The sequence below is a fragment of the Pipistrellus kuhlii genome, unplaced genomic scaffold, assembly GCF_014108245.1.
Source record: "Pipistrellus kuhlii isolate mPipKuh1 unplaced genomic scaffold, mPipKuh1.p scaffold_m20_p_1, whole genome shotgun sequence".
NCBI classification, from domain to species: domain Eukaryota; kingdom Metazoa; phylum Chordata; class Mammalia; order Chiroptera; family Vespertilionidae; genus Pipistrellus; species Pipistrellus kuhlii.
The window spans coordinates 88,759,545-88,774,652 of NW_023425404.1; the positions used below are offsets into that span (position 1 = coordinate 88,759,545).

Below are 15,108 nucleotides of genomic sequence, written 5' to 3' on the forward strand. Positions count from 1 at the left end.
CAGTCTGTCTTCCTCAGCATTCCCAGGATTCTATGGTCTTCACTGTCCCCAAATTAGTGGTTGAGACTGTGTTCAAGGAGGGAGTTGGGAGGCTGAGCTGAGTGAAAAAGTTAAAGGGATTAAGATGTACATATTGCCATTTATATAAATGGTCCCAGTGATGTAAAGCACAGCATACGGAATATAGGCAATACTGTTATAATAACTACTAGTGGCCCAGTGCATGGATTGTTCACATTGAAAGGAAATTAATTAGAAGAAATATTTTAATATTGCTGTTTGCCCTTTCTGTATAATAGAAGTATCAACCAAATTCACGACCAACAATGACAGATTGAAACACATGAGTGCAATTGGCACCAATGAGAGTTTTATATATATCGTGCATGCACAAGTCAATTTGGCCTAAAAGGATATAGAAAGAATAAACTTGCTTAATTAGACCCACTTTCTGATTTAGCTAAACTTTTTCCAGCCCAGTGAAGCACCCCAACTTCTCTTTTAGGTAGCAATACAGCAATAAATATCAATGTGAACCAGATTACTATTGTTTTATAACTGATTTCTCTTTTTCTTTTCTTTTTTAAAAAATATATTTTATTGATTTCTTACAGAGAGGAAGAGAGAGGGATAGACAGAAACATCGATAAGAGAGAAACATCGATCAGCTGCTCCTGCACACCCCCCACCAGGGATGTGCCTGCAACCACAGTACATGCCCTTGACAGGAATTGAATCCGGGACCTCTCAGTCCGCAGGCCGATGCTCTATCCACTGAGCCAAACCGGTTTCGGCCAGATTACTATCGATCACACAGGGAGAATAAAGGGTAAAATATTTAACTGCAACAGTGTTTGACTATATTCTGTGCCGTGAGAAACCAGAAGTCATTTTCTTTTTAAAATATATTTTTATTGACTTCAGAGAGGAAGAGAGAGGTAGGAACATCAATGATGAGAATCATTGATTGGCTGCCTTTTGCATTCCTCTTTCTGGGGGTCAAGCCTGCAATCCAGGCATATGCTCTTGACTGGTATTGAACTCGTCATTTTTCAGGTCCACAATTTCTTATTTCTTTACAGTCTGGTCAAGTTTCTAAGCTTTCTAAATATCCACTTTCTGACTAATGAAAATAGGATTCCACGGAGTCTCTTATCTACCTACTCCAGAACTTCTGTGAGGATCAAATGAGATGAGGAAAACACTTCACAGACATTTGGTTAAAGTGTAAAATATTTGCACCTGGCTATAAAGCGAGTTGTAATTGTAGGCTGAAGAAACTGTAAGGAGGCTAGTTGCTAGAGAGAGGAAGCCAAGCATTGCTATGTGACATCATTACATAGCGCCCACAGTGACCATTTCCAGGATGTGCTGGGCTGTGGGCCACATTTTGCTCCATGGGGTCTCAGTAGCATTGGCTGCAATTTGGTAGGCTGTTGCTCTGGAGTGCTGGTGGGGCTTGTGTCCCACTTGGGGGAAACCAAGTGTTGCTTGGTTGGCACCAGGTCCATAGTGCCTTTTCATTTTTTTAAACGACTAGTGTACATCACAGCAGCTCCTGTGTTGAAAATCCGCCCCCTTGTGGTCAGTGTTCATTATTGTAAATGGTTGGATGGTTGGAGGGAGGGACACTTAGAATATTAGCCTTTTATCCTACCTAATAAAAGAGTAATATGCAAATTAACCATCACTCTGCTACACTCACAAGCCACACCCACCAGCCAATGAGAGAGAATATGCAAATTAACCCAGACCAAGATGGCTGCCACAACAGAGAGCAGGAAGGAGGCTTGAGTTTCCCCAGCAATGGAGGAAGCCAAGCTTTCCACACACCCTGGCCGGCCCAGGCCTCCCCTTAAGGGTACAAAGTTCAATTATAGAAGATAAATCGCAAGAAAAATGCTGGCAGCCACTGAGCTGGAGAGAGCAGGCTAGGGTTGTCCCCGGTGATGAAAAGCAAAGCTTTCCACTTACCCTGGCCAGCCTAGGCCTCCATGCCAGGTTACAAAGTTTCAATTAAAGAAGGTGAATAAACCCCAACAGAAATGGCTGCCACCACTGAGCAAGCAGAAGGCTTGGCTCTGCTCCAGGCTACAAAGTTTCAATTGTAGAAAGTAAATAAATTCCAGTTACCAGGGCCTTCTCCTGGGTCGCCAGGGGGCGTGGCCAGCCTGCAAACCACCACAGGCCCCTCGCCCAGGCCACCCCATGCCACAAGGGAACCCACACCCTGATCCAGGACACCCTTCAGGACAAAGCAGCTGGCCCCTACCCATGCACCAGGCCTCTATCCTATCTAATAAAAGTAATATGCAGATTGACCATCACTCCAACACACAAGATGGCTGCCCCTATGTGGTCAAAGATCCTGCCCCATGTGGACACAAGATGGCCAGCAGGGGAGGGCAGTTGGGGGGGACCAGGCCTGCAAGGGAGGGCAGTTGGGGGCAATCAAGCCTGCAAGGGAGGGCAGTTAGGGTTGATCAGGTCAGCAGAGGAGGGAAGTTGGGGGCAAACAGGCTGGCAGGGGAGCAGTTAGACATCAGGCTGGCATGGGAGTGGTTAGGGGTGATCAGGCTGGCAGGCAGAAGTGGTTAGGGGCAATCAGAAAGACAGACAGGCAATCTGTTGGGAATCAACAATCCTGGATTGTGGGAGGGATGTCCCACTGCCCATTTAGGGGTCCCAGATTGGAGAGAGTGCAGGCTGGGCTGAGGGATTAACCCCCCCTGCATGAATTTTGTGCACCAGGCTTCTAGTATATATAGATATGTGGTGCCAGGTGGGATTACTTTACAAGGTATATAAATGTCTAATTTCTGTGCTGTACACCTGAAACTAATAATTGAAAAATAAAATTTAAGGTAAGAAATGACTGTGGGCTCAGGCACCTAAAATATGGGCTTAAATCCTGACCCCACATTATACTAGCTGGTGATCTTAGGAAAGTTACTCTACCTCTGTGGGCATCATCTGTAAAAACAAACAAAAGAAGCTGAAACCGGTTTGGCTCAGTGGATAGAGCGTCGGCCTGCAGACTGAAAGGTCCCAGGTTCAATTCCAGTCAAGGGCATGTACCTTGGTTACAGGCACATCCCCGGGGGGGAGGGGGGGGCGCAGGAGGCAGCTGATCAATGTTTCTCCCTTCCTTTCTGTAAAAAAATCAATAAAATATATTTAAAAACAAACAAAAGAAGCAAGAATAATAACAGTTTCCTTCCCCTTCAGCTGGCTGAAAGGGTGAAATTCAACAGCCCCGTAACAGGCTTAGTGCTGTGCTGGGCACATAGCATGCAGTCATGAAACATTAATTACTATTACTACACACCTCACGCTGCTACAGGCATGACTGCGCCGAGATGAAAGTCCCCTTCTAAATCTGGGTCCCTTTGGAGTCAGAGAGTTGCCAATGGGGTTTGATCTAGTTCACCTATTCACCTTTTGTATTAGTTTGCTAGGGCTGCCATAACCAAGTACCACATAGTGGGTGGCTTAAACAACAGGAACAGTTCTGAAGGCTGGAAGTCTGAGATCAAGGTGTTGGCAACGTTGGTTACTTCTGAGGGCTGTGAGGGACAATCTGTTCCCAACTCCTGCAGCTTCTGGTGGTCACTGGCAGTCTTTAACGTTCTTTGGCTTATAGATGCATCACTCCAATCTCTGCCTTCATGTTCACAGGGTGCTTCCCCCTTGCCTGGCTGGTGTGACTCTGTTAACCATCTGGTTTAATTCCCAGTCAGGGCACATGCTTGGGTTGCAGGCTCGATCCCCATGTAGGGGACAGTGTAGAAGGCATGTGATTGATGTTTGGCTCTCACAGTGATGCTTCTCCATCACCCTCTCCCTTCTCTCTCCAAAAACCAAAACCTAAAAAACAAACAAGGGCTCCCACTGTGTGCATATTTTTTGTGGCCAAATTAACCCCTTTTCATAAGGACAACAGTTATAATGGATTAGGGGTCACTCTAATTCTCTCATTTTAACTTGATCACCTCTGTGAAGACCCCATCTCCAAATAAGGTGACATTCTAAGATACTAGCGGTTAGAACTCACTTTTTTATTTTATTTTTATTTTTGGTGGGGAACACAGTTCAACCCATAACAGCTCCTAGTTTGATTACCTTCTTGCTGAGTGTGTTGGGTGTGACTTGGGATCTCGTTTTCCCCTCATTTAATCTCAGGACCCTGACAGCTACAGAGAGGCTGGAGTGACAGTTGGAGTGCCACAGTGAATAGGGGGATGCTGCTCATTGAGCCTCAGGCACCTCCTTCACATAAGTGAGGGAGGCAGGCCATGGTCTACTCAGACCCAAGATTCTGTCAGGGAAGCAACTGTGGAATCCTTCCAGGGTGTCAGTCATCTGGGTTTCCAAGATGTAGATGGGGTTGTGGCCTGTGGTCCTGGTGGGGCCCCTTGCTGTTTCTGAGCTCTGGTCCTGTCTATATAGTGGGAGCAGGATTGGCAGGACCCAGGGGTTCTAACCCTCAGTGATCTTATCCCTTTAGTTTACCTAGCTGGTCACTGTCCATAGGGCACACTCTCTCCAGCCCTTTAGAACTGTGCCATGGTCCCAGCTGAGCCCATTGGCCTCGGTTAGGTTAATGATGCTCAGAATGGGACAGTCCCCAGGAGTGGCCAAAGCCAAGGCACAAAGAGGAGTCCCTGGGCCCCACCAGAGGCCGAGGGGAGAACTCAGGGAAAGGCTGGAGCAAGCTGCTGCACCCCCACAGAAGTGAGAGCTGGCTTAGGTGATCTTGGCTGTCCCCCAACTCAGATCAAGCTGGGGGTGGGTTTGGAGGAGGGGTCTTTCTTTGTTGTGTGGACTGGGCCCTGTGACTAGGAACCAGAGGAGCTGATACTGAGGCCACCTGGAGAGGTAAAGGTAGAACTGAACTTGAGAGGTCAGGGCAGTGTGTGTGTGTGTGTGTGTTGCTAGCTTGATAGAATCAGTGAGTCAGGATCAGGTTGTCTCTACCAAAGGGCCAAGAGCAGAGCCAAGACCTGACACAGGCCACCTTGCCCATGTACCATATCTATGTGGCCCTGGGAGGGGAACAGACTAGCACATGACAAAGCAGCATACCTGTCAATGAAAAACTTGAGTTCTAAACTTTTTAAATTTTTTTTTATAGTTCAGATTATTACAGATGTCCCTCTTTTTGCCCCCCATAGCTCCCCTTCACCTGGTTCCTATCCCACCACAGGCCCTCACCACTCCACTGTGTACACACATAGGTACTGCATACATTGCATACATGCATATAAGATCTTTATCCAATCTCTTCCCACACCCACCACACCGCTTCCCCCCCCCAAAAAAAAAAAAAAGTCAGTCTGCTCCATTTGCATGCCCCTGATTTTATTTTTTTTTTCAAAATATATTTTATTGATTTTTTTTTTTTTTTTTTTTTTTTTTTTTTTTACAGAGAGGAAGGGTGAGAGAGAGCTAGAAACATCAACCAGCCACCCCCTGCACACTCCCCACAGGGGATATGCCCGCAACCAATGTATATGCCCTTGACCAGAATCAAACCCGGGACCCCTCAGTCTGCATCCACTGAGCAAAACTGGTTTCGGTGGCCCTGATTTTATTATATTCACCAGTTTATTCTGTTCATCAGATTTTATTCATTTGAGTTTTAGATTCACTTGTTGATAGATATGTATTTGTTGTCACTTTGTTGTTCATACTTTTTTATCTTATTCTTAAAAGAATACCCTTCAGCATTTCAAATAATACTGGTTTGGTTGTAATGAACTCCTTTAGCTTTTTCTTGTCTGTGAAGCTCTTTATCTACCCTTCAATACTATAATAAATGACAGCTTTGCTGGGTAGAGTAATCTTGGTTGTAGTTTCTTGCTATTCATCATTTTGTATCTTTCTTGCCACTCCCTTCTGGCCTAGTTTTTGTTGAGAAATCAGCATACAGTTGTATGGGTGCTCCCTTATAGGTAACTAAACTGTTTTTCTCTTGCTGCCTTTAAAGTTCTCTCTTTGTCTTTTGCCCTTGGTACTTTAATTATTATGTATATTGGTGTGGTCCTCTTTGGGTTCCTCTTGTTTGGAGTTCTATGTGCTTCGTGGATTTGCAAGTCTATTTCTTTCACCAGGTAAGGGAAGTTTTCTGTCATTTCTTCAAATAGGTTTTCAATATCTTGCTCTCTCTCTTCTCTCAGTACTCTCATAATTCGGGTGTTGAAGTTGCCCCAGGGGTTCTTTACATTATCTTCATATTTTTAAAAATATATCTTATTTTTTTTACAGAGAGGAAGGGAGAGTGTGTTAGAAATATCGATGAGAGAGAAACATCAATCAGCTGCCTCCTGCACATCACCCCACAGGGGATGTGCTCGCAACCAACGTACATGCCCCTGACTGGAATCAAACCTGGGATCCTTGAGTCCACAGGCTGATGCTCTATCCACTGAGAAAAACCAGCCAGGGTTAGAAGATTCCTGAGTTACCTTAAATTTTGGTTTTGAACTCTAAGTCCAGTAGTTTGCTTTCATCCATTTCTTTCATTTGTGACATGTTTCTTTGCCTCTGCATTTTGGCTGCTTCCCTGTGTACTGGGAAGCTGTTAAGTCTCCTTGAGTTGATAGAGTGGCCTTTGTGTAGTAGGTGTCCAATAGGGCCCAGTGGCTCAACCTCCCCAGTCACCTGAGGTAGATGCTCTTGTTGCATGGATTTATGGGCTGTGTGTAGTCTTATTGTAGTTGAGCCTTGATTGCTATTGGTATCACTGGGAGAAATTGACCACCAGGCCAATTGGCTGTGAGGACCAGCTGTATCTATAATGAAAGAAGAGCTGCTGTGCAGGAGACACCCTTATGGGACAGGACTTGCTTCAGTGGGGCTTTGGTGCTCACTGAGTCTGCCCCTTGAGTGTGTCACTTAAGGATGTGAAGAGTTGTAATCTGGTATGGTCTCACACTGACCACTGGATACACTGGCTCTTGGATCTCCAAGGAGGTGCAAAGTCAGCTACTGCCTGGGGCCACCCAGCAGGAGCTATAGAGAGATCTTCAGATTCCTCTTCTTTGTATGGGGTTTGGAAGTGCCCAGACAAGGCCCAGCTGTGAAGCAAGGCAGGCTGCTGCTGGTGCTGGCCTTGGGATTTTTTTGTTATTGTTGTTGTCGTCACAGTTAATATATATTTTATTAATTTTCTTACAGAGAGGAAGGGAGAGGGATAGAAAGTTAGAAACATTAATCAGCTGTCTCCTGCACACTCCCCACTGGGTAGGTGCCTGCAACCAAGGCACATGCCCCTGACCGGAATCAAACCTGGGACTCCTGAGTCCACAGGCTGATGCTTTATCCACTGAGCCAAACTGGTAGGGCATTGGGCCTTCTTTTGATAGTCTTGGGGCTCCCTGACCCAGCTGCAGCTTGTTTGGCAGGTTTTAGGCTAAGAAAGGCCAGGCCATTTATATGCAAAAGCCGCTGTGCATAGCTTGGGAGGGAGGGGGTGTTTTCAAGGAATCTCTAGGGCAAACAGCAATGGATGCCAGTCAGCCCTGCACCAGGGAGGTCCTAGCACAGAAACTGTGACCATTGTGAGCACCTCCTTCTGGAAGAAAACCATCCCTGAGTTCCTGCCCCAATGACAGTCCAGTTTCTCCCCATATGTGTCTGGGTCCCCCAGAGGCTAGCTTGGCACTGGAGCTCTGAGCAAGCGGGAGCTTTTATCTCCCTCCTGATTAAAAAAGCCACACACTTGGATGCCAGCCTGTTCTGCACCTCTGCACTATTAGTCTCAATGTGCTTTCTTCTTTATCTCTCTAGTTGTAGTATTTTCACTCAGCCAGCTTTCCTGTGGTTCTGGATGATAAGTTATGTATTTGTTTTAATTTTAATGTGGTTGTGGGAGGCAGAGAAAACAGATGTTTACCTATGCCTCCACTTGGTTCTCTCCAGTTCCAAAGTTTTACCATGTCCATCTTTCTGGAGCTCAGCCTGCATCTGGGCCAGCTTAGAGCCCACCTCCTGCAGGGATGTCTGAAAAAGGAGTGGTGGTGGTTGGTTCCTATCGTGGTCTAGTGTTTCCCTTTCTACATCACCCCACCCTGGTCTCAGAGCTCCATACCTACAGGGGCCTGTCTGGGAGTATACCTTCCACTCAAACATTGGGCATACTGGGAGATGCTGATGGAAAAGCACTAGGGAAGGGAGCAAGATGCCTCATTATTCCCGTCCAGACTGTACAGGTAACCAAAAATTTCCTGAATCCAAAAATATTGCTGGGTCATACTCCTTAGTGCTTTCTGTATAACTGCCTAGTCTGAGGGCAGGCCCAGGTTTGCAACCCGCCTCCCCCCCCCCCCCCATCTGCAAACCCTCCCCTCTGGCTGGGACCACAGGGCTTGGCCCCCACCAGTGTTTGGTAATTAGTGGTTTCACAGCAAAGTAACTGCTGTGGGCAGTGACTACAGTGCTGTGGGTCTCCTGGGGCACACATTCAGAATTAGCAAAATTGCTGGATCCTAGGGAGGTGCATGTTCTACTTCAGCGTTTTTCAACCGCTGTTCCATGTGCCGCGAGATGTTGCCTGGTGTGCCGTAGGTGCAGACAAGACAAGAATTTTATAATTTTTCACTATTTTGTTTACTTAATATTTCATAATAAAGTAATTATAAAATACTTTCTTTGTGTTTATTTGATTCCTATTCAAGAGAATTACTTTATATATAGTCAATATAGGCACAGAGTTAAATTTTTTAACATTTTCTAATGGTGGTGTGCCTCCTGATTTTTTTCATGAAACAAGTGTGCCTTTGCCCAAAAAAGGTTGAAAAACACTGTTCTACTTGATTACCAAAGTGTTTTCCAAACTAGTTTTGACTAATTTATACTCTCCAAGCAGTTCAAGTTCCCATTGCTCCTCATCCTCATCAAGACACGGAATGTTAGCACTAAAGTTTGTATTGATCCAATGGTGTGGGTTTTCTGTGTATTTATAATACCTGATCACTAGTGAGGTCCAGCCATTTGTATTTCCTCTTCTGCACACACCTGTTCATAACTTTGCCCCTTTCCCCCTTCTTTTTGCTTTTATCTTAATAAGCATTAAAAAGAATCCATTCTGGCTATGATGCCTTTGTTTGTTGCAAATATCTCTTATCAGTTTGTCTTTTTAATTTTATATCTTTTTAAAAATATATATTTTTTATTGATTTTACAGAGAGGAAAGGAGAGGGATAGTCAGAAACATCGATGAAAGAGAAACATCAATCAGCTGCCTCCTGTACACCCCCCACTGGGGATGTGCCCACAACCAAGGTACATGCCCTTAACCGAATTCAAACCTGGGAACCCTGGGTCTACAGGCCAAATGCTTTATCCACTGAGCCAAACCAGTCAGGGCTAATTTATGATATCTTTTGATGAACTTTTTGGGTCTAGTTTGAGAAATTTTTCCTTTTCTCAGTCTTTGAGATAATCTCCTATATCTTCTTTTGAGAGTTGAAATGGGATAAAGTTGCCATGGCCTGGTGCCTTATTCTCTCACTAACCTGCCACTTATCTCTCAGCAATGCCTCCTGGTTCATAGGTCGATTCTCAACCACTGAGCCATGCCGGCCAGGTCAAAAGATTTTTAAGAACCAGTGAGACATTCAAGACTGTCCCATTGTCACCCTCTTTTCCTAGCACTTCAAAATGGCAGAGAAAGGGATCCCACTTTGCAACCAGAGGGTTGAGACAAATGAGGTGCATGGTGTGGGGTGGAGGAGGGCAATTACAAATCTACCCAATCCTTTACCTCTGCTCATTTCTTTTAGTTTTTTCAAAACCAGGTTGGGACCATAAAATGTACATCATGGTAGCGCGGCTGGTGTGACTCAGTGGTTGAATGTCAATCCATGCACCAAGAGGTTGTAGGTTCATTTCTGGTCAGGGAAATGCCCCCGTTGCTGGCTCGATCACCAGCAGGGGGCATGGCATGCAGGAGGCAGCAAATCAATGTATTTCTCTCTCCCTCAATCTCTAAAAATCAATAAAAACGTGTTTTAAAAAGGAACATGAAAAAGAGCTCTATAAAAAAGTATGCCATGGGGGAAGGGGGGTGTTAGAGATCAACCAAAGGACTTGTATGCATGCATATAAGCATAATCAATGGACACGACACTAAAGGGGGGGGTGAGGGGAGGCCGGGTTAAGGTCAATGGGGGGAAAAAGGAGACATATGCACTACTATTTGTAATACTTTAAACAAAATAAAATTAAAAACAAAACAAGCCGAAACAGGTTTGGCTCAGTGGTAGAGCATCGGTCTGCGGACTGAAAGGTCCCAGGTTCGATTCCGGTCAAGGGCATGTACGTTGGTTGCGGGCACATCCCCGGTAGGGGGTGTGCAAGAGGCAGCTGGTCGATGTTTCTCTCTCATCGACGTTTCTGGCTCTCTGTAAAAAATTAATAAAATATATTAAAAAAAAAAAAAAAAAGTGAGCATCATGGCAGAGAAAAGGACTAAGCACTGAGTTCCAGGGGGTATTCCAGGTATTCACACTCAGAATGTCTCCCTGCTCCAGATCAACTTTCTAGAAAAGTGGGTTTCCTAAAAAACACATTGGCTGTGACCTCCTCATGCTGAAAATGGAGCCCAAATCCATTAGCTTGGGACTCTACGGCCCCAGCTACACTTCTACCCACTTGTCCTCTGCTCCACCCACCAACCCCAGGCCTGGCCAGGGCCACACCACCAGATCTTTTGAAGCCACCACGTTTCCATTTGTACATGGATACACATGTACATCAGTTCCTCTGCTGAGACTTCACGTCTTCAGTTGGGAAATCTTATCTTTCCAGCTAAACGTCACCGCCTCGGAGACTCCCTAGTGAGCTGCCCCAGCATCTATCGGGTAGCTCCTCTACTTCAATTGTCTACTGTCTCAGTCACACTGTATTTTGAAGAATTGGTTGTGTATGCCTCCCAGAGAAGACTGTGAGCTCCACGTGCATAGGGACCACTTCTTCAGCAGAAGCTCAAAAGAGCTTTCCGGTTCCTGCAAGGGTAGTTCAATTGGTTACAGCATCAGCCCAACACACCAATGTTGCGGGTTCAATCTCAGGGAACATACAAGAAAAAAACCAATGAATGCATAAGTGGAACAACAAATCAATGCATCTGTCTTTCTATAGTCAGTCAATAAAAAATTATTTTAAAAGGGGGGGGCTTGTTATATGGAGGCTACACCCCCCCCCCCCCCAGGCCTGTGCCTGCCAGGACACTGATGTGACACCACTGGAATCCGTTTTGGTGATCAGGCATCGCCAGAGGTCACTGCTGATACAGAAGATAGGTGAGTGAGTGCTTGGGGGGAAAGGATGGGGAACAGTGAAGGGGTAAGAGCGCAGGATAAGTCAGTGGGTCGGAGGAGCAGTTCCCTCGGTCCCTTTTTATTCTGAAGAGGCTTTGGCCTCTCCCCTCATACTGCCCATGGAAGAGTCACTGAAAACATCCACCTTCTTGTGTGAAGAGGTAGAGGTTTATTGAAATATAAACATTCAAGAACATGTAAGAGAAAATAATCACAACATATACAGACACTTGCTGCAAGACGACGTCTGAGGTATTTATCCATTGCCTGGGCTACCCATGTGCTATTACATTTTTCCTGGCTAGAATACACATAAGATGGGGAGGGGAGGGGACAGAGCTGCGCGGGCTGCCTGCCTGTGGGGCCTTCAGGGTTCCTTGTGGCCCAGGCTCTGTTCCTAGAGACACCTACTGGTGCCCCTACTCCCAGGCTTTCAGGCTGAAACCCTGCTGTTGTCCTGAGGACAGCAAGGGTTCACTGAGACGGGAGGCCAGGCTAGCTGCCTAAGGAATCAAATTCAATGACCAGAAAGACAGTGTGCTGTCCCTGTGTCCTCTGGGTGGGAAGAATCCATCCTTTGTAACCAAACGCCTGAGAAACACACTGGCAAATGTCTAACACCTTCAGGTGGGCCCAGTGCCAGCCAATTGGGCTCCTCCCGGGCACCAGGTACCAGATGCCTTTCTCTGCCCACACCCTGCACTTGCCTGGTAAGAGGGTCAGCTCTGGTGGAGGGCCAGGGGAGGGGTGAGAGAAGACAAGGTCCAGCAGAGCTAAGGCACATTTTGTGCTCAAGCTCTGGAATTCTCTTTCCTTTCCTAGACAGGACTGAATGTTAGCCAAGAGTGGGCTCGAGCCACGCGGGCTCATACAGCCCAGCAGTATCACAGCATGTGTTGTCTACGGCATACCGTAGGGCTTATTCATCTCCAGGAGAGCCTTGCGTGAGAACCAGTTCTTCCTTACAACACTGGAGCAGCCTGCTCCGCTCCAGGGTTTGAGAAGATAAAGCTCTGTCATCTTCTAAGGGCCATGGCCTGCCTGTCCTGAGGTGGGAGTGTGAAGTGAAGGGGAAACATCCCACCCCCACTGGAGAGTAGGGGTTAGGGTTGGGACTAGCCCTGCTATGATAGGAATTGACTGGAGGACCATCTTCAGAACTGGTATGGTTTCAGGACCCAGCCTGGCTTCCACTCCACCATCTCCCTGCTGTTCTGATCCCTGAGTCATCTCTCCTGCCTGCCTTCTGCTTCCTCACCAAGGTTGCAAGGAAGAGCCAGAGGGGCTTAGGTACCAAATCATTTGTTTGGCTTTGGGGTGATCTGCTCTCATATCTTTGGTGCTATAACAATAAAAAATTTAAAATAAAAAATCAGGTCAGCAAAACACATATAAAAAGACTTCAGAGATGCAAATACTTCTGAAGAATCAAACATCAACAATTACAAATCTGAGGTATTTCAATGAACCTGAAGTTACCAGGCTTGGGGATGTTGGGGCTAAGATGGCCCCAAGGGGCAAGTGAGCTATTCTTGGTATAGCTGACCAACAAGGGCAAGTGGGACGCATAGGGTCCACGAGGGTCAGTTTGAAGTGGGTGCTAGAGCCTGCCTGGGCAGCCCTCCAAGACTGCCTCTTCCTTAGCAGATGTCCAATGGGCCTTCGGACCTGAGGACTGCTTCAAGACTTGAATTGGAGGGACCCAGGCCCCAGGAACCAGTATGTTAGGTAAGGAAAGCCCTAGCACATGCTCGGCAGATAGGGATAGGAAGGCATGTGCTCAGCTCCTAGCAGACCCACACGAGAGTCAAAGATTGGGGCACTGAGCAGGGGAAGGGACCAGTGACCATGGGGTCATGGCAGAAGGCAGGGGAAGGAAAATAAATTAAAGGAGAAAGGATATGGAGGGCCTCAGCCTTGTGTTGGCTTACAGATTGTCAATACACTGTGCCCAGGATGGGAGGTGGCCTGGGAATCCCAGGAAGCTGGCTGCCCACAGACCCCACCCATTTCTCCAGGACAATCCCTGATTGGACAACGCTGCCCTGTCCTGTCCCTCCAGCTTCTCTGTCCCTCGAGTACAGCAGGACCTGAATGGAGCCTGGACAAGTGAACACGTCCAAACTCGCAACATCTGGTATTTGACATGGGATCCGTGAGATGAGGTAAATTTTGTGCATCAACTTCCTTCACTCTCGACAGAAGAGTGGGGAGTGGAAGTTGGGTCCTGCCCCTCAGAGGGACCAACTGGTGGAGGGCTCTGCACTGGGGGTGCCCCGTGATGAGGTAGGACTTGGTGAGCAGTGAGAACTGCTGCTGCTGCTGCTGCTGCTGCTGCTGCTCTGGGGAGCAGACCCTGCGATGAGGTGGACCACAGGCTTCTGGGCAAACAGCACACCTGGGGTGGGGAGGAGAAGCAAGTGTGAACAGACTAAGAGAGAAGGGTGGTTCCGTTGATTCCACTGATTTAACTGGGCGAGGCCCCACTCTGGACGCTGTGCCGTGTGCTAACGGAAGTCCCCAGTACTGTCCTGCTTCCAGAGGCTTACAGGCTGGTGGCGAGACACAGGTGGGCAGAGTAATTTTGCTGAAATATCACTAATGCTCTGAGGGAAGTGTCCCCAGGGTGCTGTGGGAATAAAAAGGTTTTGGACAGCAGGGGAAAATTGGTCAGGAAAGGCTTCAGGGGAAGGCTATGTCTGCACTTTTAGAAAAAGTGGCCAAATGAAAAAGGGAAGAAGAGATCTGAACAAAGAACAGAGAGAGGTGGCAACCGTGCTGCAGGCCACGCCGTCGTGTGGTCTGGAGGCAGATGAGGCTAGAGAGATGGGAAGACAAAGCAGTGAGGTCTGTACACCCTAAGGAAGCCAGTTCCTACCCTGTAGGTGTCATGAAGGCCCTCAAATTTTTAAGAAGGGAGGGGTCTCATGATATGTACGTTTTAGAATGTTCTCTGTGGGGATGGGAGGATTATGGGTGATGGAAGTCTGCAAGAGAGCTGAGAGGCTTGACCCAGGACACTGGCAGTGAGGAGAGCAGGGGAAGAGGAGGAGAGCACAGAGTAATGAGGTCTGCTCTGCTCTGGGGGACCAAGATGAGCATGACGGGCTCTCGGGAACGACTTTCAGGTTCCTGGTCTGGGCGACTGCAAACTCACAGAGAAAGGGCACTGGTGAAACAGAAACTGAAGCAGGTGAGGTTTGGGGAACTTTCAACTCTCTTCTAAATGCTCCCCATTTTGAGGGAAAAGCATTACGTCTCCCTTCTCCCAAAAGAGGACAAAAAGATGTGGAGATCAGGCCCCAACATCCTCCTTCCCTGCTTTTTCCGTGAATCCTCTCTCCCAACCCCCAAGCCCTCTAGAGCAGCAGTCACCAACTTTCGGATCTCATGGACCACCAGGAACCATTTGTTGGCGACCATTGTCCTAGACCATCACAGCACCACCAGAATGCAGAGTACCATAGCCCTACCAACTGGCTCGCCTGGTCTCCTCGAGGGCCCCACATCAGACAGAGCCCTCTGAAACATTAGTGGTAATGGGGAGACAGCCTGCCATGGCTACCTCTCTGCAGGCTGCTCCCAGGAACTCTGTCCCTTTCCGGCGGACCATGATGCCCGCAGCAGGTAGCCCAGTAGAGACCCATAGCATGAGGCCTGTAGGATGGTGCCCTGAGGGGGCCTTGTCCCTAGCATAGGAGAATTCAAAGGACTAAAAGCATGTCCTGAGGAAATACCCCCCTTTTTGATGTTAAGGACACCTCTCAAGCCCTCTCTAAAACAG

The 15,108-nt window shown here is 47.3% G+C and overlaps 1 protein-coding gene across 5 annotated transcripts in view; it reads right to left on the reverse strand.

Moving 5' to 3' along the window:
- Nucleotides 1-10,448: 10,448 nt before the first annotated feature.
- The window catches only part of ARID3B (AT-rich interaction domain 3B), an 82,016-nt gene continuing 77,356 nt past the window's right edge, over nt 10,449-15,108 (reverse strand). For 3 of the 5 annotated variants that reach the window (XM_045586916.1, XM_036455863.2, XM_036455874.2), the window contains exon 9: nt 11,474-13,722. In XM_045586916.1, coding sequence (XP_045442872.1) covers nt 13,559-13,722 — 164 coding nt within the window. In that variant the 3' untranslated portion in view covers nt 11,474-13,558. Of the gene's footprint in view, nt 11,071-11,473; nt 13,723-15,108 lie in introns of those variants that run through there. The other 2 variants (XM_045586922.1, XM_045586920.1) reach the window with 1 other exon arrangement.